Here is a 20876-nt window from a genome sequence, read left to right as displayed (position 1 = left end):
TAGCAGGGGTAGGGATCTGGGGACCATGCTTTTAGGGGACATCTAGGTCAAATTGACATAACAAAGCTTATTAAGAAAATGTTCTGCATCCTACTTTGGTGAGTGGCGTCTGGGATCTTAAAAGCTTGCAAGCAGACATCTAAGATGCATCAATTGGTCCCAGCCACCTAGAGTAAAGGAGAATGAAGAATACCAGAGACACAAGGAAAGGATTAGCCCAAGAGACAGAAAGGGCCACATAAACCAGAGACTCCACCAGCCTGAGACCAGAAGAACTAGATGGTGCCAGGTTACCACCAATGACCGCCCTGACAGGGAACACAACAGAGAGTCCCTGATGGAGCAGGAGAGAGGTGGGGTGCAGAACTCAAATTCTATTAAGAAGACCAGACTTATGGGTCTGACTGAGACTGGAGGAACTCCAGAAAGCATGGCCCCTGGATTCTCTATCAGCCCAGAATAAAACAATTTCCGAGGCCAACTCTTCAGACGGGGATTGGACTGGACCGTGGGACATAAAGTGATACTCGTGAGGAGTGTGCCTCTTAGCTTAAGTAGATACAAGAGACTAAACGGGCAGCTTCTGTCTGGAGGTGAGATGGGAAGGCAGAGAGGGTTAGGAGCTAGTTGAATGGACATGGGGAATCAAGGGTGGAAAGGAGGAGTGTGCTGTCACAGTATGGGGAGAACAATTAGGGTCACATAACAATGTACATATAAATTTTTGTATGGGAGACTAACTTGAAATGTAAACTGCATTTAAACTACAACAATAATAAATAAGTGTGTGTATATATATATATATATATATATATGTATATATATGGATAACAGTTCACGTACCATCAAGTCGAAAAAAATGTTCAAGCCAATTGACCCGGTAATTCTACCTATGGGAATTTGCCCTAAGGAAGTAGTTCAAAAGAATGAAAAACCTGTGTTCCTCCATCAACATGTTAATTCATTAATTAAGCAATTCGTTAGAAATTATGCATTGTACCGTGCACATTCCGGGAACTCTCCTAGGCAAATGAACATGTTCACTGCAGCCATATTTATAATAGTAAAATGTAATAAACAACCTAAATTATTAAAAATGTGCAATGGTTTTAATGCAGTATGAGACATCCCTGTGATAGACTATCGTGCTTTAGCGCTGTACAAAGCAAGCGAAATTCAAAAAGACCTGTTAGCTGCTGTGGTTAAGCACATATTCTCTTAAGTTTACTGCCTGGGCTTGAATTCTGTGTCATGCAGTAGCTGGTTAACCTTGTCAAGTTCATTGCTACCTCTAAGACCTTACCAGTGAGGTGGGCATAACGTTCACCTCATTGGGTTGCTGTGAACATTAAATGAGAATAGCTACGCAAAGTGCTTAGCACAATTCCTAGCAACTGACAAGTACTCTGAGACCCTGCATGGTGCAACCCATTAACTTGCTCAAAAGATTGGTGGTTCGAGTCCAGCCAGAGGCACCTTGGAAGAAAGGCCTGGTGCGATTGACTTCTGAAAAATCAGCCACTGAAAATCCTATGGAGCACAGTTCTACTCTGTCTGACACACATCGGGCCACCATTAGTTGGAGTTGAACCTCCAGCTACTGGTTTTTTGGACAAGTATTCAGTTAACATGACTACTTTAACTATGTAAAAATGTGATCAGTAGACGAAGTCTGACAGAGACTGCCCCAAATTTACAGCCCCGAGAGATAGTATGGATGATTTGTCTCCCATATCTTATTTACTATCTTTGCATTAAAACCTTCAAAGTTATAAGTGATGCAGAAAGTTAAAAACAGGCAAAGCACTTTGACCTATCAGTGGTCAGAACGTCAGGCAGTTCTGTGCTTTCTCTTTCCAGCGGTGTTTGGCCAGCGCCTGGATGAGACTGTTGCCTATGAACAGAAATTCGGCCCCCACCTCGTGCCCATCCTGGTGGAGAAGTGTGCGGAGTTCATTAGGGAGCACGGCCTGAATGAGGAGGGCATCTTCCGCCTGCCTGGGCAGGACAACCTGGTGAAGCAGCTGAGAGATGCTTTTGATGCGGGGGAGCGGCCCTCCTTTGACAGGTACTCTGTCCTCCCCGGCAATGTCCCCTCTCTCCCCTCACCTCTGGTCTGCTTGGGTGAGAGGAATTCTTTTCCCAGTTGAGCTATGGGATTTGCACAGGTGCTTCTAAGAGCCCTGCCTTATACCAGAGCTTTTTGTTTGGCTTGTAATTCAGGATTTGGGAGCCTGGAGCACAGTTAGGAGAGTATTTTGACAATTTACGTGAGAGGTGGTATAGACCAGAATTAGAGCCTTGCAGGGCATATTCAACAGAGTTTAGGATATAAGGGAAGGGGAGAAAGATGGAGACTAGCCTAACGCTCATCCATTGGGGCAGATGAGGAACATGGGAAAGCTGCACTGTCTGAACAGACAGACTCAGCTGTGCTGGAGAACGCTCCATAAATATACCCAAGGACTCCACTGATCTCACTCAGGTTTCCAAAAGTGGCCAGAACCAGGATTCCTCATTAGTTTGGGAGACCACCAACCTAAAAGCCAGTTGCCATCGAGTCAATTCCAACTCATGCTGACCCCATGTGTGTCAGAGTAGAACTATAGTCCGTAAGGTTTTCAATGGCAATGATCTTCGGAAGCAGATTGCCAGGCTTCCTCTGGGTGGATGCAAACCGCTGACCTTTTGGTCTGTAGCTGAGTACTTAACCATTTTCGCCACACAAGGACTCCATTACAGCACAATTCTGAACTTAGTTATGGGCCCTTTTGAGGGGAGTGTATACTGACGTCTTGGCAGCCTGGGGTTCTCCCAAGTCTCCTCTGTGGAGATTGTCCAGCCCTGTTTGGAGCATAGCAGCTGTAGTGATATTATTCCTTCCACCATCCCTCTCCTACTCCACCTCCTCCAGCCACCCAGCAGAACTTTTCTTCTCTTCCATGCTCAGCTAGCACAGTCCCCTACCCCAGCATTGCACATCCCTTGCCTATTGCACAATATTCACCCCTGGTTGCCTGCATGCACTTGTCTTGTTGGCACAAGAATGATTGATCTTTCCAAATTAGCAATCCATAAACCTGAATTCAATCCAGGTTCCAAAGGTTGAAATTCCCCAAGAACTTACTTAGAACTGAAGAGTGGGGCTGATTCTGAAAAAACTGTAAAGACAAAAGTGCCATGCTTGTGTGCCCAGTGTCATGGCTCCCTCTCCACCCCTTCCACTCCAAGCACCAGTGTGGCCTGTTCTTCCTCCCAATTGTCTCTGAGACCCATCTGCTTCTCTCCATTCTCACAGTCACCGTCTTTTTTTGGGCCACCAGGTATCTTCCCAGGAGCCCTGGTGGTTAAGAGCTTGGCTGCTAACCAAAAAGGTTGGCGGTTCCAATCCACCAGCTGCTCCTCGGAAACCCTATGGGGCAATTCTCTTCTGTCCTATAGGGTCACTGTGAATTGGAATCGACTTGACAACAACAGGTTTTATATGTTTCCTGCCCTGGCATGTAATAGGCTTATTTACCAAGAGTGTTATATTTTGACAGGGGTCTCCTAGAGAAGCAATAGGTGGAGTTGTTCCTGGAACTGTAGCAGATTATGGGCATTAAATTTAAGGCTGTTTCAGCCACACTGTAAATCACATTTTATTATCAGGAACCTGTTCATTTATGATCAAACCAAACCAAACCTACTGCCACTGAGTCGATTCCAATTCACAATGACCCTATAGGACAGAGTAAAACTGCCCCATAGGGTTTCCAGGACTATAATCTTTACAGAAGCAGACTGCCACATCTTTCTCCTGTGGAATGGCTGGTGGGTTTGAACCACCGACCTTCAGTTAGTAATCGAGCCCTTTAACCACTGCGCCACCAGGGCCCCTTCATTTTTGCTCACCAGCTGTATATTCAACTTCTTCGTATGTTTTTAATTAGTTTTTTAAATTATTATTGTGCTTTAGATGAAGGTTTACAGAGCAAATTAGTTTCTCATTAAACAATTAATGCACATGTTGTTTTGTGACATTGGTTGCCAACTCCGTGACATGTCAACTCTCTCCCCTTCTCAACCGTGGGTTCCCCATTTCCATTCGTCCAGCTTTCCTGTCCCCTCCTGTCTTCTCGTACTTGCCCCTGGGCTGGTGTGCCCATTTAGTCTCGAATACATAGTTGATCTGCGTGTATTGTTTGTTTTATGCACCTGTCTAGTCTTTGGCTGAAGGGTGAACCACAGGAGTGACCTCAGTACTGAGTTAAAAGGGTGTCCAGGGACCATACTCTCCGGGTTTCTTCAGTCTCTATCGGGCCAGTAAGTCTAGTCTTTTTTTGTGAAATTGAATTTTGTTCTACATTTTTCTCCAGCTCTATCCGGGACGCTCTATTGTGATCCCTGTCAGAGCAATCAGTGGTGGTAGCCAGGTACCATCTAGTTCTGCTGGACTCAGTCCAGTGGAGGCTGTGGTAGTTGTGGTCCATTAGTCCTTTGGACTAATTTTTCCCTTATGTCTTTGGTTTTCTTCATTCTCCCTTTCTCCAGATGGGGTGGGACCAATGGAATATCTTAGATGGCCACTCACAAGCTTTGAAGACCCCAGGTGCTACTCACCAAAGTAGGATGTAGAACATTTTCTTTATGAACTATGTTATGCCATTTGAGCTAGATATCCCCCGAGACCATGGTCCCCAACCCTCAGCCCAGTAATCCAGACCTTTGGGGAGTTTGGAAGTGTCTGTGAAACTTCTGTGACTTTGCCTTGGTCAAGTTGTGCTGACTTTCCCAGTATGGTGTACTCTTATTCTTCACCAAAGTTACCACTTATCTATTGTCTAGTTAGTGTTTTTTCCTCCCCACCACTGTCCTCCCTTGTAGCCATCAAAGATGGTTTCTTTTTATGTGGAAACATTTCATGTGTTTTTACAATAGTTGTCTCATATGGTATTTGTCCTTTTGTGATTGACTAATTTCACTCAGCATAATGCCCTCCAGATTCATCCATGTTGTGAGGTGTTTCGCAGATTCATCATTGTTCTTTATCTTTGCATAGTATTCCATTGTGTATATGTACCACAGTTTGTTTATCCATTCATCTGTTGATGGGCACTTAGGTTGTTTCCATCTTTTTGCTATTGTGAATAATGCTGCACGGGTGTGCATGTGTTTATTCATGTGACGGCTCTTATTTCTCTAGGATATATTCCTAGGAGTGGGATTGCTGGATCATATGGTATTTCTGTTTCTAGCTTTTTAAGGAATCACCATATCATTTTTCAAAATGGTTGTACCATTTAGCAGTCCCTCCAGCAGTGCATGAGAGTTCGAGTCTCCCTGCAGCCTCCCCAACATTTGTTATTTTCTGTTTTTCTTTTGAGTCGTGCCAGTGATGTCGGGGGCGAGATGGTATCTCGTTGTAGTTTTGATTTGCATTTCTCTAATAGCTAGTGATTGCGACCATTTCCTCATCTGTTTGTTAGCTGCCTGGATGTCTTCTTTGGTGAAGTGTCTGTTCATATCCTTTGCCCATTGTTTAATTGGATTATTTGTCTTTTTGTTGTAGAGGTATTGGATTTTCCTGTAGATTTTAGAGATGAGACCTTTGTTGGATATGTCATAGCCTGAGATTTTTTCCCAGTCTGTAGGTTCTCTTTTTACTCTTTGGGTGAAGTCTTTTGTTGAGTGCAAGTGTTTAATTTTTATAAGATCCCAGTTATCTGACTTATCTTCTGGTGTTTGTGTATTGTTAGTTATAGCTTGTATCCTATTTATGCCATGTATTAGGGCTTGTAGCTTTGACCCTATTTTTTCTTCTTTGATCTTTATAGTTTTTGGTTTTATATTTAGGTCTTTGATCCATTTTGAATTAGTTTTTGTGTATGGTGTGAGGTATGGGTCCTGTTTCACTTTTTTACAGAAGGACGTCCAGTTTTGCCAGCACCATTTGTTAAAAAGATTGTCTTTTCCCCATTTAATGGACTTTGGGCCTTTGTCGAAGATCAGGTGACTGTAGGTGGATGGATTTACATCTGGGTTCTTGATATTGTTCCATTGGTCAATGTGTCTGTCATTGTACCAGTACCAGGCTGTTTCGACTACCATAGCTGTATAGTAAGTGCTGAGTCAGGTAGCATGAGGCCTCCTACTTTATTCTTGTCTTCAATAGTGCTTTACTTATCCGAGGCCTCTTTCCTTTCCATATAAAGTTAATGATTAATTTTTTCATCTTATTACAGAGTACTTTCAGTATTTGGATTGGGATTGCAATTTATTCGTAGATTGCTTTCGGTAGAATTTACATTTTCATAATATTGAGTCTACTTATCCATGAACATGGTATGTTTTTCATTTTATGTAGGTCTCTTGTTTTCTTACAGTAGTGTCTTGTAGTTTTCTTTGCATAGGTCTTTGACATCCCTGCTTAGATTTATCCCTAAGTATTTTATTTTTTTATGGGCTATTATAAATGGCCTAGAGCCCTGGTGGCGTAGTAGTTAAGAGCTGTTAAGAGCTTGGCTGCTAACCAAAAGGTCAGCAGTTCAAATCTACCAGCTGCTCCTTGGAAACTCTATGGGGCAGTTCTACTCTGTCCTATAGGGTCTCTATGAGTTGGAATTGGCTAGATGGCAACAGGTTTGGTTTTTTTGGTTTATTATAGATAGCATTGCTTTCCTGATTTCCTTTTATAGTTCTCTTTATTGGTGTGTAGTAATCCAACTGATTTTTTTAAACGTTTATCTTGTATCATGCTACTCTGCTGAATCTTTCTGTTAGTTCCAGTAGTTTTCTTGTGGAGTCTTTTGGGTTCTCTGTATATAGTATCATATCATCCGCAAAAAGGAATAGTTTTACTTCTTCCTTACCAATGTAGTTTACCCTTTATTTCTTTTTCTTGCCTTATTGCTCTAGCTAGGACTTCTAGCACAATGTTAAATAGGAGTGGTGATAAAGAGCATCCTTGGTCATGTTCCAATTTTCAGGGGGAATGTTTTCAACCTCTCTCCATTGAGAATGATGTTGGCTGTTGAGGAATTTCCCTTCTATTCCTATTATATTGAGAGTTCTTATCAGGAATCGGTGCTGGACTTTATCGAATGCCTTTTCTGCATGGATTGAGATGATCATGTGATTTTTTTCTTTTGTTTCATTTTTGTGGTGGATTACATTGATTGATTTTCTAAGGTTGAACCTTCCTTGCATACCTGGTATGAATCCCACTTGGTTGTGGTGTATTATTTTTTTTGTACAATACTGAATTATATTGGCTAGGATATTGTTGAGAATTTTTGCATCTATATTCATGAGGGATATTGGTCTGTAATTTTCTTTTTTTGGGTTGTCTTTGCCTGGTTTTGGTATAAGGGTTATGCTGGCTTTATAGAATGAGTTTGGAAGTATCCCTTCCTTTTCTATGTTCTGAAATAATTTGAATAGTAGTGGTGTGAGCTCTTCTCTGAATGTTTGGTAGAACTCTCTAGTGAAGCCATCTGACCAGAACTTTTTTTTGTTGGAAGTTTTCTTTTTTTTTTTTTTTTAATTACCTTTTCAATCTCTTCTGTTGTTAAGGGTCTGTTCAGATTTTCTACCTCAGTTTCTGTTAGTTTAGGTAGGTAGTCTGTTTCTGGAAATTTGTTCATTTCCTCTAGGTTTTCAAATTTGTTGGCATATAGTTTCTCATAGTACTTTGTTGTGATCCTTTTTATTTCAGTTGGGTCTGTTGTAATGTCCCCCATTTTGTTTCTTATTTGGGTTATTTGCTTTCTCTCCTGTTTTTCTTTTGTCAGTTTGGCCAATGGTTTGTTGATTTTGTTGATCCTTTCAAAGAACCAACTTTTAGTTTTGTTGATTCTTTCTGTTGTTTTTATATTCTGTATTTAATTTTTTTCTGGTCTGATCTTTATTATTTCCTTTCTTCTAGTGGCTGTGGGCTTCTTTTGCTGTTCTCTATTTGTTTGAGTTGTATAGCTAGTATTTTGATTTTGTACTTTTCTTCTTTTTTGATGTATGCTATAGTTATAAATTGATATAATTATAAATTTGATGCAGTCTATTGTTATAAATTGACCTCAAACCAATGCCTTTTCTGTATCTCAAAAGTTTTTGTGTGATGTATTTTCATTCTTGTTTGTTCTAGGAATTTTTTGATTCCATCTTTGATTTTTGTATTACTCACTGGTTTTTAAGCAGGGTGCTATTCAGTTTCCATGTATTTGATTTTTTTCCCTTTCTCTTCTTGTTATTAATTGTACTTTTATAGTGTTGTGATCAGAGAAGTTGCTTTGTAGTATGTCAGTGTTTTGGATTTTGTTGAGAGTTGCTTTGTGGCCTAAGATGTGGTCTATTCTAGAGAATGTTCCATGTGCGTTGGAAAAGAATGTATGCTTTGCTGTTCTTGGGTGAAGAGTCCTATATATGTCTATGAGATCAAGTTGGTTGATTGTGGTATTTAGATCTTCTGTATCTTTGTTGAGTTTCATTATAGATGTTCTGTCCTTTACCGAGAGTGATATTTTGAAGTCTTCTGTTATTGTGGAACTGTCAGTTTCTCTTTTCAGTGCTGTTAGAGTTTGTTTTATGTATTTTGGAGCACTGTCATTGATTATGTAGATATTTATTACGGTTATGTCCTCATGGTGGATTGTCCCTTTAATCATTATATAATATCCTTTCTTGTCTTTTATGGTGGATTTTGTTTTAAAGTCTATTTTATCTGAGATTAGTATTGCCATTCCTGCTCTTTTTTGGTTGCTGTTTGCTTGATATTTTTTTTCCATCCTTTGATTTTTAATAAATTTATGTATTTTTTCTAAGGTGTGTCTCTCATAGACAGCATATTGATGGGTCCTGTTTCTTCAATCCATTCTGTCACTCTCTCTCTTCATGAGTGCATTAAGCCGTTTATTCTCAGTGTAGTTATTGATAGCTGTGAATTTATTGCTGTCATTTTGTAGTGCTTGTATTTGTGGTGCTGACTGACGTTTTCTTTGTTCCTCTTACACTCCTGTGCTGAATACCTTTTGTTTATGGATTTTGTTTTTAAGTTTCTTTCATTTTGTAGATTTTGTATTTACTGATACTTTATGTTTTCTTCATTTTGATGAGTAGATTTGTTAACTTTCTTTGTGATTTCCTTGAAATCTACCTAAGTTTAAACCTGTCTTTTATTACTTGATATTGACTTGACTTTCTCTCCATGTGAAAGTTCTATGCCTACACCATTTATTCCCTATTTTATTGTTCTGACATTGTCATTTACAAATTGACATCTTTGGTTCCCTGTTATAAATCTTTCAGGTTTTTTTTTTTTAATCATTGAGAGTTCATTACCCAGGTTGGTATCTGCCTGATGCTATCCTATGTCCTAGATTCAGGTTGTTGTCTGATGTTGTTTCCTCTCTAACTGATGGACTCCTTTTAATTATTCTTGTAAGTTTGATTTGGTTTTTACATATTCCCTTAATTTCTGTTTATGTGGAAAAGTCTTAATTTCATCATCATGTGTGAGTGAGAGTTTTGCAGGATATATTATTCTTGGTTGGCAATTTTTTTCTTTCAAGGTTTTATATATGTCATCCCATTGCCTTCTTGCCTTCATGGTTTCTGCCGAGTAATCAGAGCTTGGTCTTATTGTTTCCCCTTTGTATGTGACTTCTCGTTTTTTTTTTTCACTGCTCTCAGGATTTTTTCTTTGTCTTTGGTTTTGGTGAGTGTGATTATGATATGTCTTGGTGATTTTCTTTTGGAGTCTATCCTATATGGAGTTCGTTAAGCTTCTTGGATGGTCTGCTTTTCATCTTTCATGATATTAGGGATGTTTACTGGCAGCAAATCTTTAGTGATCCTCTCTGTGCTTTCCGTTTTGTCTCCCTGTTCTGGAACTCTGATCACACACACATTTTTGCTCTTGATTGTATCCCACATTGTTCTCAAGTTTTCTTCATTCTTTTTTCTGATTTTTCCTCAAACAAAGTGGTATCCGAGGATTTGTCTTTAATTTCATTGTCTCCCATTGTTTCAAATTTGCTTCTAAAACCTTCTATTGACTGTCCATTTTTGAAATCTTGTTGTTTATCTTTTGGATCTCTGATTGCTGTTTTTGTATAATTCCTAGTTGTCTGTTTATTTTAACATTTTGTTCCTGTATTATTTTCTTGAATTCTTCCATTGCTCTATCTGTCTTTTCCATGATTTTGTCTGTATGTTCCATGGTTTTGTCTATTTTTTCCTTATTTTTGTCTGTGTTTTCCTTCATCTCTTTCCTAATCTCTTGGAGAGGCCTGAATATTAGACTTTTGAATTCCCTATCAGGTAGTTCCGGTGCCTTTTCTTCTACTGAAAGGTCATCTGGTGTTTTATTTTGGTTACTTCCTGGAGCCATCCTGTCTTGTGTTTTTATATGCTTTGATATTGTCTGCTGTCTCCAGGACATTCATCAATTATTTTCTTCATTTATTGATGTTAGATTTGTTTGTTTTGTCCTGCCTTTTTGTTTTATTTGCTTATGTCTGGGCAAGTGGGCTGGATGTATTTTATTGCTTGCTCACCTTTGGGCACAATACTTCTCACCACCTTTTCCAGATAGGCAGGGCCAGCCACTCAGCTATTGTGCAGCAGGGCAGGTCCAGCGGGGGGATGGAGGATGGGTCATCTGTGGCATGAACTGGTTTGGTGGGGTGGGGTTGAGTGGCAGTGTGTGGTGGGATCCGGGGGTCCAGGAGTCCACACTGTTGCTACTCAGGGGCATGGCACTCAGCACATGGTGCAGATAGGCAGGAAGGAAGGGAGAGGATGTGATGTGTAGAGCTAAGTGGGAGAGAGAAAGAAGAGAGAGAAACAGAAGTAAAACAAAAAACAAAAAAAAGAAGGGAAAAATAAATTAAATAAAATGGAGGCATGGTGTTAATCAACTGGTGGGGGCGGGGCAGATCCAGAGAGGCCGTGTGCTGGTGCTCTCTAGCTCAGTGGTGCAGTTCGGCCTGTCGAGAAGGTGCATGGGCAGCACATGGGGTACATGGGTGGGAGAAAGAAAAGGAAAGAAGGGAAAGAGTGAGAAGAAACAAAACAAAACAACAATAACAAAAATTAATCTGGTGTTGAGGGAGCTGGCTGTTGAGGACAGGGTGGAATCCGGGTGGCAAAGCTGGTCTCTCCCTTGCCAGGCAGCATGGCATGGCCTCTCAGGGAGGTGTGGAAGCAGCATAGGGCCAAGAAGAGAGGGAGAAGGAAAAGGGAGAAAGGGAAAGATAAAGAAAAATTAAAAATATGGCACTCAGGGAGCTAGCTTGTGGGGGTGGCACAGACCTGGGGAGGCTATGTGCCAGTGACTCTCTAACAGAGCAGTGCAGCATGGCCCCTCAAAAAGGGGGAGCAGTGCAGTGGGCTAGGTGGATGGGAGAAAGGAGAAAAAGGAAGGGCAAGAGAGAGAAGAAACAACAAAAACAACAACACCAACCAATGATGCTGAGGGAGCCGGCTGGTGACGGTAGCACAGACCCAAGAGGTGGCGTGCCAGTGGCTCTTTAGATGAACTGTGCAGCACAGCCCTTTGAGAAGGGGTTGGGGTAGCACACAGGGCTAGGTGAACAGGAGAAAGGAAAGGAAAGGAGGGAAAGAGAGAGAAGAAAGAGGAAAAAAAAAAGAACAAAGCAAACAAACTAAAAAAATATGGCACTGAGGGGGCTGGCTGGTGGGGACTATGCAGACCCGGGGAGGCCATGTGCTGGTGGCTCTCTAGCCAAGCAGTGCAGCTTAGCCCTTCGAGAAGGGATGAGGACAGCACACGGGATAGGTGGGTGGGAGAAAGGAAAGGATATAGAGAGAACAAACAAAAATATGACACTGAAGGAGCCAGCCGGTGGGGGCGGCACAAACCTGGAGAGGCTGTGTGTTGGTGGCTCTCTAGCCAAGCAGTGTGGCACAGCCCATCGAAAAGCAGCAGGGGCAGCACATGGGGCTAGGTGTGAGGGAGAAAGGGAAGGAAGGAAGGGAGAGAGAGAGAAGAAACATAAAGAAAAAGAAAGAAAAGAAAAAAAATGGCACCGAGAGAGCCAGCTGGTGGGGGCATCACGGAACTGGGGAAGCTGTGCTGTTCGCTGTCTGGCTGAGTGGTTCAAGACAGCCCATCGAGAAGAGGAGAGGGATGGCGCACAGGGCTAGCTGGGTGGGAGAAAGGAAAAGAAGGAAGGGAAAGAGAGAAGAAAAAAAATAACAAAAATATATATATATGGTGCTGAGGGAACCGGCCATTATGGGTGGGGCTGACCCGGGCGGCAGTGAGCTGGTGTCTCTCTGGCTGACCGACCGTGTCCTGTTGGAAAATGGTAGAGGCTGTGTAGAGGGAAGAAGGGTGAGGGGTGGGAAAGCGTGTATCCCTGCTTACTGGATGCTCTATCTCCTGTTGGGAGATCTGTGAAGTTGCCTTCCCGACTCCTTGTCTATGGTCCTTGGTGTCTGTAGTCCATGATGGTGAATCTATGCCACTTTAACTGGTAGGGGACTTCCACTCCATAGCTCTCCTCGTTCTCTGTTCCTCTGTCAGTTTCTTATTCCATTCGGTGCTTGATCGAGTTCTTTATCCTTTCATTTGACATTTAGGGTTCCAGGATTGACGTTTTTATCTGCTTTATTTAGTTTTTCTGGTCTTGGCTGCAGAGGGATGGTTTGGTGCTTCTGTCTATAGTTCCCATGTTGACTCTGCCTCTGCTTTTAATTAGTTTTGAATTGATCAAAAGATATAGGCAGGTTGTTGCTAAAGCAATGTAAACAGGAATAGAGTTGATTACTCTGGTGTGCCAGATGACTGCCCTAGGCTTTAGCTTTTGCACCTGTAAAGTCAGCTTGGGTGGCTTGGTCAGAGTTGCTGATTCCTATGAAATGCTTTGGGCTGGAAGGAGGAAAGTCTCCACATGTTGCTGAGAGATTTCCACCCCTAGAGCTGAGGGATAGAATTTATACATCCATAAATAGGAAGAGTCCCCGGGCTTCTTCAGGATTCTTCCAGGGCCAACTCTTGGATCTACACGTCTCTTGAGAGGACAGGTGTGATTTGGGGAGGTGTGACTGGTCTTTGTTTAATTCTTGTTACTTAGCTACATTTGTACATATTAGGAGCAGAGGTTTCCTCTAAGAGCATGTTTCAGATTAAGGGAAACTTCTCTTCCACCCACAGATTACCAGGGCAAGGCTTCTTGGACTTTTGCCCCGGGCCCAGTTGTAGAATCTGCTTATTTCGTCTTTGCTGCCTGACTTTCTATTTCTGTGCCCTTTGTGGTGTGGTTTTAATGCCTAATATTCCACAAGAGTAGAGAGTTTTAAAATTACTTTCACACACATTTTCTGATTTGATCTTCACTACAAAGCTGGAGAACAAACAGGGTCATTGCCCTTCTCCAGTGATGAAGTAGCCTTAGATAGAGTAAGCACCTTGCCCAAGATTGAGCAGCTCTTTCCTGGGCACTAAAGACTTGGCCTTACGTCTTCTGACTGCTGGGCCCCTCCCTTTCCCCTGTTTGCATTCAGGTTAACACAGCCCCAAGCTTGGTCCCTTCTCCCACCTCCACGCCAGACTCACTCTCAGGAAATGATCTATTAGTGATCACTTTCACTTCAGAATTAATTTGCCAGCTTTGTCCACCTCTCCTAGGTTGTCGACTTTGTAAATCTTTGCCATGGCTGAAGGTAAAATGAATTTTTTTTTTTTTCTCTCTAAAATGAATTTTAGGAATCAGTTGATAGAAGAGAGAAGAGTTGGGAGGTCAGAAGCTCCTTCCTAGTGACCCCGACATAATGCCTTATGGATAATCATCTAGTTTCCCTACATTGGTCATATACTTGCTTCCACCCTGAGAGCCCCAAATTAATTGAAAACCAAAGCATCGATTATTTGCCAGATTCTAGTGCCTATTCTCATCAAACAGTATAAATATGAGTACAGAATCTCTGTGTTAAGCTCCTGCTGGGCTGGATTCTGCCTGGCCACAAAACTGATACACTCCTGATACCTATATTTCTGTGAAAAATTGACATACAGGCATGCCACATTATAAGCATCAGTTTAGAAGGGAAGGGCCAGCAGAAACTTGGTGATCCCTGGTGGATCAGGTGTTGACCTTAGAAGCCACCTGGCTCCTGCTTTGCTGTTAGTTCTTGAGTTTATTATTGTTTTTTAATTCATTCATTTAAAGATACTTCCTTGGGTTGGAGGAATAGCACAGTCAAGAAAAATCCTGCTGGCAGCTTAGAACCTAGCAGTGCTGTCCGAATCAGCCCTATTGCAATGGGGCACAGACATTAAACTAAAAATTCACAGAAGTAACTATATAATTTTCACATGTTAAAAGCTAAAAATGAAAAATAGAGGATACAAGGAGAACTTACAACAGAGGAACTTTGACATGGTCTGGTGGGTGTAGGAAGTGCCCCTAGAAAATGACATTTAAGCTGAGACTCAACAAACAGGAAGAAAGAGCCTGGCTAAGCAGTCAGTGCTTATCAGCACTATCTGGGCTAGGTGACATGAATTGGGAAGGCTTCTGCAGATTTCAGTGTTTCAAGATGATTTACATAATTGTGTCCTTTTATTATTACTTTAAAATATCAATATTATACTTGTGGTTATAATCCTTTCTCTTTTCTAACATGGATATTGCTGCTGTCTTGGTTTCTCCTGATTAAACTATCTAGTAGTTTACCTTTTCTCTTATTTTTGTTTTTCTTCAGAAGGTCCAGATTTTTTGTTTTGAATATTTTTTTACTGTGGTGAAATATATAAAACAAAACATTTACCATTTCAACCATTTTTACATGTACATTTCAGTGACATTAATTACGTTCACCGTGTTGTACAGCCATCACCACTATCTGTTTCCAATTTTTTTCATCACCCTTTACAGAAACTCGGTGCCCTTTAAGAAATAACTCCCCACTTTTCCCTCTCACATACCCCTGGTAACCACTAATAAATTTGGTCTCTGTGCATTTGCCTATTCCAGCAAAAGAGAGAGGTTTTGGATTTATTACTTACACTGTTCTTCTCATTTAGAATTCTTTATTTCTGCATTCATTCTGTGGGTGAGTTTTGAGTGTTAGGGCTGGGCCAGGCAGTGGACAGTGGGCTGGTACATGAACACTGGAAGCAGGGAGACCAGATAGGAGACTGGGGCAGTAATCCTGGCAAAAGATGATGGCGTTCTGAAACAGAGTAGTGAAAGTGGGGAAAGACTTAGAGGGATTCGCGTGGCATTTGGGTAGTAGAATTGAGGGAATTTGGGAGAATAATTGGATGGAGGGATGGAGGGAAAGACCCAAATCAAACTGGAATCTTGGGTTTAGATTAAGACAATTGGGTGGACCGAAATGCAGTGATCCTAAAAGATACCACTTGGGCAAATTATCGGCTGGTTGTCTTTCTGCACTTCCTTGGGAATTTTTCCATGTATGTTCACAGAGGTACTTTTCCCAGCCTTGCTTCACCCAGGGATATTTTCAGGCAGTGACTCAGCAGAAACCCCACATTAAGTGAACAGTTCCCACCCAAGATTTCCTGGGGAATACCAGGTGGAGCATAGAAAGGGGCTCTGTGCCAGCTCCTGTTCTCCTTTTGTGGTAGAGAATTCATGGGCTACAAAGGGGGAGCCTTTTCTGAAGACACCTCCAACAATTGTCTGTCTAAAACACCAATAAAAATTTTTACATGAAACGCAAAGACAGAGCTTTGCAGCCAAGCCCTAGTGCTCTTGTTTCTGCTATCTCTACTGGCTCCCTTCCTCTCCTATCTAATCCACCTCTCTCCTCTCCCATCCATGAGGCATTTCCACCCTCCCTATTTTATATTCGGAGTCTCTGGATAGTGCAAGTGGTTAAGTGCTCAACTGCTAACTAAAATGTTGGAGGCTCAAATCCACCCAGAGGCACCACTAAAGACAGGGCTAACGATCTACTTCAAAAAAATCAGCCATTGAAAACCCTATGGAGCACAGTTCTTACTCTGACACACATGGAGTCGCCATTCATCAGAGTTGACTTGATGGAAACTGGTACTGGTATTTTATATTTCCCATCACTGAAACCAAGGAGACACTCATTGTCTAGACCTCTTACCACATTGAAATACTACCAGCATTGCCTCCCAAGAAGGCCATTTTGTCTTGATATAAAGGGAATAAGCACTTTTTCACTAACGATCTTCAAGTATATGGTAGATTCAGACTTATTTTCTCTTGTAGCACTGTGGAGTAAATGCAATGACCCTGTAAGCCAAAGGTCAGCAAACTTTTACTTAAGGGCCGTATGTTAAATATGTCAGGTTTTGCAGGCCAAATGGTCTCTGTCGCAACTACTCAACTCTGCTGTTACAGCGTGAAAGCAGCCATAGACCACAGGTGAATGAATGAGCGTGGCTGTATTTCTATAAAACTTTATTTATGGACACTGAAACATGGATTTCATGTAATTTTCACATCATGAGATATTCATCTTTTTTTTTTTCCCCCCCAACTGTTTAAAAATGTAAGAACCAGTCTTAGCTCTCAGGCCATGCAAGTAGAGGCAGCAGGCCTGATTTGTCTGGTGGGCCATGGTTTGCCAACTGCTGCTGCAAAGCTGAGAAGATGAACTGAAGAGCCTGTGGCTCTTTCAGTCACTCAGGAAATCACGTGAATGTTGTCTTGGTTTCTGCACCAGGGCCTCCTCTTTCCACCCTCCAGGCGGATACACATGCTGTCTGCCCGTGCTGTACCTCTGTTCTTGGGTAACTCCTTGTCACTCTTCAAGTTTCATCTAAGGTTCTGCTACAGTTTCCCAAGTATGAGTTGGGTGCCCCTTCTCCGTACTTCCATATGGTCCTGGGTCTTGTGCTTCCCTTATCATAGCACCTGTCAGGATCTGGTAATGTTTGTGTCGCACACTGCCCTGTGGCTCAGTGAGACCAGGGGTCCTGTGCATCCCTCAGGTTCATTACTGAAATCCCAGCACCTGGCACAGCATCTTGCACCTAGCAGGCACTCAATGCTTATTGATTAAATGAATGATTGAGTAAATGAAGGAAGGAATCCTAGAACAATTTAGAGCCTTCTAGGGGAGTGAAGATGTCAACGAACCGTGGATATGGAGACATTAACACATGAAAAATTAGAGATTAATTAAATAATGCTAAATTTTGAGGTACCAAGTAGCTTAAAGAAAGAAGACACCAAAGAAGACTATAATAGTTTTAAAAAGTTTAATGAAAAAGTGGACCTTGACCTTACCTTTCAGGCATCTGGGGGAAGAGATAGAGGAAAGAGTGTTGGGGGTTGTTATTGCAGGAGGGGACATTGGCAAACATGTTATGGCTTCGTACATCTTTGTTGTTGTTATTGTTAGTTGCCATCCAGTCATCTCTGACTCGTGGTGGCCCCCTATACAACAGAACAAAATGCTGCCCAGTCCTGTGCCATCTTCATGATTATTGGCATGCTTGAATCCATTGTTGCAGCCATTGTGTTGTGCATTCCAACCTATGGGACTCATCTTCCAGAACTATACTGGACAATACTCAATTTTGATCCACAGGGTTTTCCACTGACTAATTTTTGTAAGTAGATCGTTAGGCCTTTCTTCTAGTCTGTTAGTCTGGAAGCTCTGCTGAAACCTGTCCACCATGGGTAATCCTGCTGGTACCTGAAATACTTGTGGCATATCTTCCATCATCATAACAACACACAAGCCACCACAGTACAGCAAACTGGCAGGCAGGTCATGGGATATAGCCTTACTACTCTACTCCTCTGGAAAGCTTCCCTTTGGAACCCAGGATTCTATTCAATAGATAACCGGGGTGGAGGTGAGGACAGTTCTGGAGTTCCCATTCAAAGAGCATTGCTTATTGTCTTCCAGAGACACAGATGTACACACAGTGGCCTCCCTGTTAAAACTCTACCTCCGAGACCTCCCAGAGCCGGTGGTTCCCTGGAGCCAATATGAGGGGTTTCTGCTCTGTGGACAGCTCATGAATGCGGATGAGGCAAAGGTTTGTATCTCATTAGTTGTCTTGCTTTGGAAGAACATAATTGGTTTCCTGTAACACTACTCTGGTAGGCAACAGTGGATGGGGAGGCCCCATACCTTTCTGACAATGACTTCCACTTTAGACCTGCTTCTACCAACTTTTCTCAATCTCAGCATATTTGAGAATTTCTTCATCAATTGCAACACACATTTGACACTGCAGAGGGACCAAGGCCTTCCTTACTGGTGAAAATGTGGTGGGGGTGGTGAATGAGAGGGGCGAGTCTATAGCAACCTTTGCAAAGAATTCACTTGACTAAACCGAGGAGAAGAAAATCTCAGTATTGGGAATAAGGCAGGCACTCTGGATGCCCTTGCTAACTGAATTTGAATACAGAGGGTCTGCACCGGGGGATTGCTTACAGGCTGACAAGGCTGTGGGGCACATTTCCTCGAGTTCTGTGAGGAGGAGCTGCTCAGGCTTGAGGAGAGCCCCAGCCTCATGTGAGTTTGTGCACGCTCGTGAGCATGCAGTGTTACAGATGGTGATTACGGACCCTATAGGCAGCTGTGGCTGAAAAGAACAACAACAACAAAAAAAAACCTCTGGGTTCTTCCTCTCCCTGACACATGCATTCCTTATCTCATCATCCCTGATGCTCAAGGTCAGCACAGAGCTGAGCAGTCCAACTTCGCACCCACCCATCAGCTTGATCAGACTCTCCTGGAGTCCCAGAAGGTCTCAGCAAAGCCGTTTTACTCAAAATCCTTTTCAGAAATATCCTCCTTCTCTCACCACTTTTAAAGTGATTTTGAGATACTTGATTATGGTTCAGTTTTTATTGGAGTGTTACATCTCAAGCATTCGTTCAGCAAACAGTTATTGTGTGCAAGAGCTGACACGTCATTCTTGCCTTGGACTAGCTCACAGCTTCCAGGGAGCATAATAACAGACAAAAAAATACACAAAAATCTTTGAGCCTCTTTATACTATTTTTGCAACTTCCTATGAATTTATAATTATTTCAAAATGAAAATTAAAAAAAAAAAAAGCTACAGGAGCAGGAGTGACTGCCCAAGTGTCGCTTCCGGGCAGATCTGCTCATGTTCCAGGGTTTCTGCCAGCAAGTGCGCAGGCTCCATTACTGGTGTCAAAAATCTCTTCCCAGGCTCAGCAGGAGATGATGAAGCAGCTCTCCATCCTCCCCCCAGACAACTACAACCTCCTGAGCTACATCTGCAGGTGAGAGTCCCATGCTGTTCATTCCAAGGTGATGAGCCACAGTTTCAGCCATGTCAGAAAGAAGACCTTGTTGAAGGAGGAGTGAGTTTCTCTGTGAACTCAGAGATTACTGTACAGACCTTTGGAAGGTGAAGTCTATTCATAGCACTGAGGTAGCTTCCTATTTCCAGAAGATAAGATGAAGGATCACCTGAAAATTCAGACGGTACAAAATGGTTGTGCTTCCTCCTTCAGGCCTGCCCCAGTGCTGCCCAGAGTCCTGGGACATGCAAGAGAACCCAGAATCTTTACAGTGTTTCTAGAATTCTCTCCCATCTTCCTAACTGTGAGCCATAATTTAGCACCCCCGAAACCTTCATTCCAGGCCACCCTTTTTATTTTCCTCAAACCCTTTCTGGGATGGCTGCGTACCATCTCCATGGAAACATCTAGCAGGCGGATTGATCAGACATAGCGATTGGGACCCTGGACCTTCATTCCAGATGGAACTGAAATTTATCTTTATTTTTAACAAGTAATCCGTTGTGGTTTCCAAATTATAAATGTATCAGATGTGTGATTTGGACACTAGGGGATTACAGCAATTTTTAAATAAGAAAATGAAAACTACCCACAATCCCCTCATCCAGAAATAATCACTATTAACACTCGGGCGTGTTTCCTTCTAGATGTTTTCTCTCTGTGATAGATCATTTCATACATCAATATAACTATATGGGAACACTTTTAAATACAAATTGGAATTATACCTATCTATCTATCTACACACATATATAAATATATGTGTGTAGATAGACATATGTATGTGTATGTCTGCATATATATGTATTTGTGTGTATAGAGTATACACATATATATGTGTGTGTGTATATATGTATATATACATATATATACATATACATATATAGTGTACATGGGGCTCTGGTGGCACAGTGGTTAACAGCTCAGGCTGCTAACTAGAAGGTCGGCAGTTCAAATCCACCAGCCGCTTCTTAGAAGTCCTGTGGGGGCAGTTTTACTCTGTCCTATAGGGTCAACTTGATGGCAGTGGGTTTTATAGTATACACATATATATATTTATATTGCCTTTTTTTGCTTAATGTTATGTCATGAGTATTTCTCTATGTCATAAAAATATGATTGTAAATGACTCCAAAATATTTCATAATGTTTCATCATTTGGGCAGACCACCATTGATTTAATAATTTCTCTGTGTTTGGAATTTTATGTTGTTTTAGTTTATCCATTTTTAAATAGTTTCGAGAGAGAGAGAGACTATTTAGAAATTCCTTTCTTATCTGTTCAGTTTTTTGACAGTGAATCTGAGAGCTTCATGCATGAAAAGTGTGGAAAATTCATTATCGTAAATGGATCTTGTACTAAAATTTTATTGTTGGTTATTGAGCACCTACTGAGAGTTAGAAATGCTTGGAACTCTAATTGGAGGGAGAGAGCAAGACGGTAGTTTGATCCCTCATCTTGGAGACTTTCTCACAATAAGGTTCCCCTCGCAGGAGACTTGGGTGGGACGAGTACTGGAAGCCTAAGGGAGGAGCCTATAAAGGCAGGACAAGGGGCAGTCAAATATTTGCTTCTGTTCCTTCTAATCTCCCTTTAGCTCGCTGAACTGGATCCTGCCTCCTGCTGATGTTGTTCCCC

The 20876-nt window shown here is 41.9% G+C and overlaps 1 protein-coding gene across 5 annotated transcripts in view; it reads left to right on the top strand.

Annotated features, from left to right (window-relative positions):
* Positions 1-20876, top strand: part of ARHGAP25 (Rho GTPase activating protein 25) — a 118922-nt gene that overhangs the window by 89489 nt on the left and 8557 nt on the right. For all 5 annotated transcript variants that reach the window (XM_023733104.1, XM_023733099.1, XM_023733105.1 and 2 more), the window contains 3 exons: positions 1861-2068; positions 17863-17995; positions 19143-19216. In XM_023733104.1, the coding sequence (XP_023588872.1) occupies positions 1861-2068; positions 17863-17995; positions 19143-19216 (415 nt within the window). The remainder of the gene's footprint in view (positions 1-1860; positions 2069-17862; positions 17996-19142; positions 19217-20876) is intronic.

This window comes from Trichechus manatus, unplaced genomic scaffold, assembly GCF_000243295.1.
Source record: "Trichechus manatus latirostris isolate Lorelei unplaced genomic scaffold, TriManLat1.0 scaffold00004, whole genome shotgun sequence".
Classification (NCBI taxonomy): domain Eukaryota; kingdom Metazoa; phylum Chordata; class Mammalia; order Sirenia; family Trichechidae; genus Trichechus; species Trichechus manatus.
The sequence above is the reverse complement of the archived record's forward strand: the minus strand, read 5'-3'. Positions and strand labels throughout refer to the sequence as shown.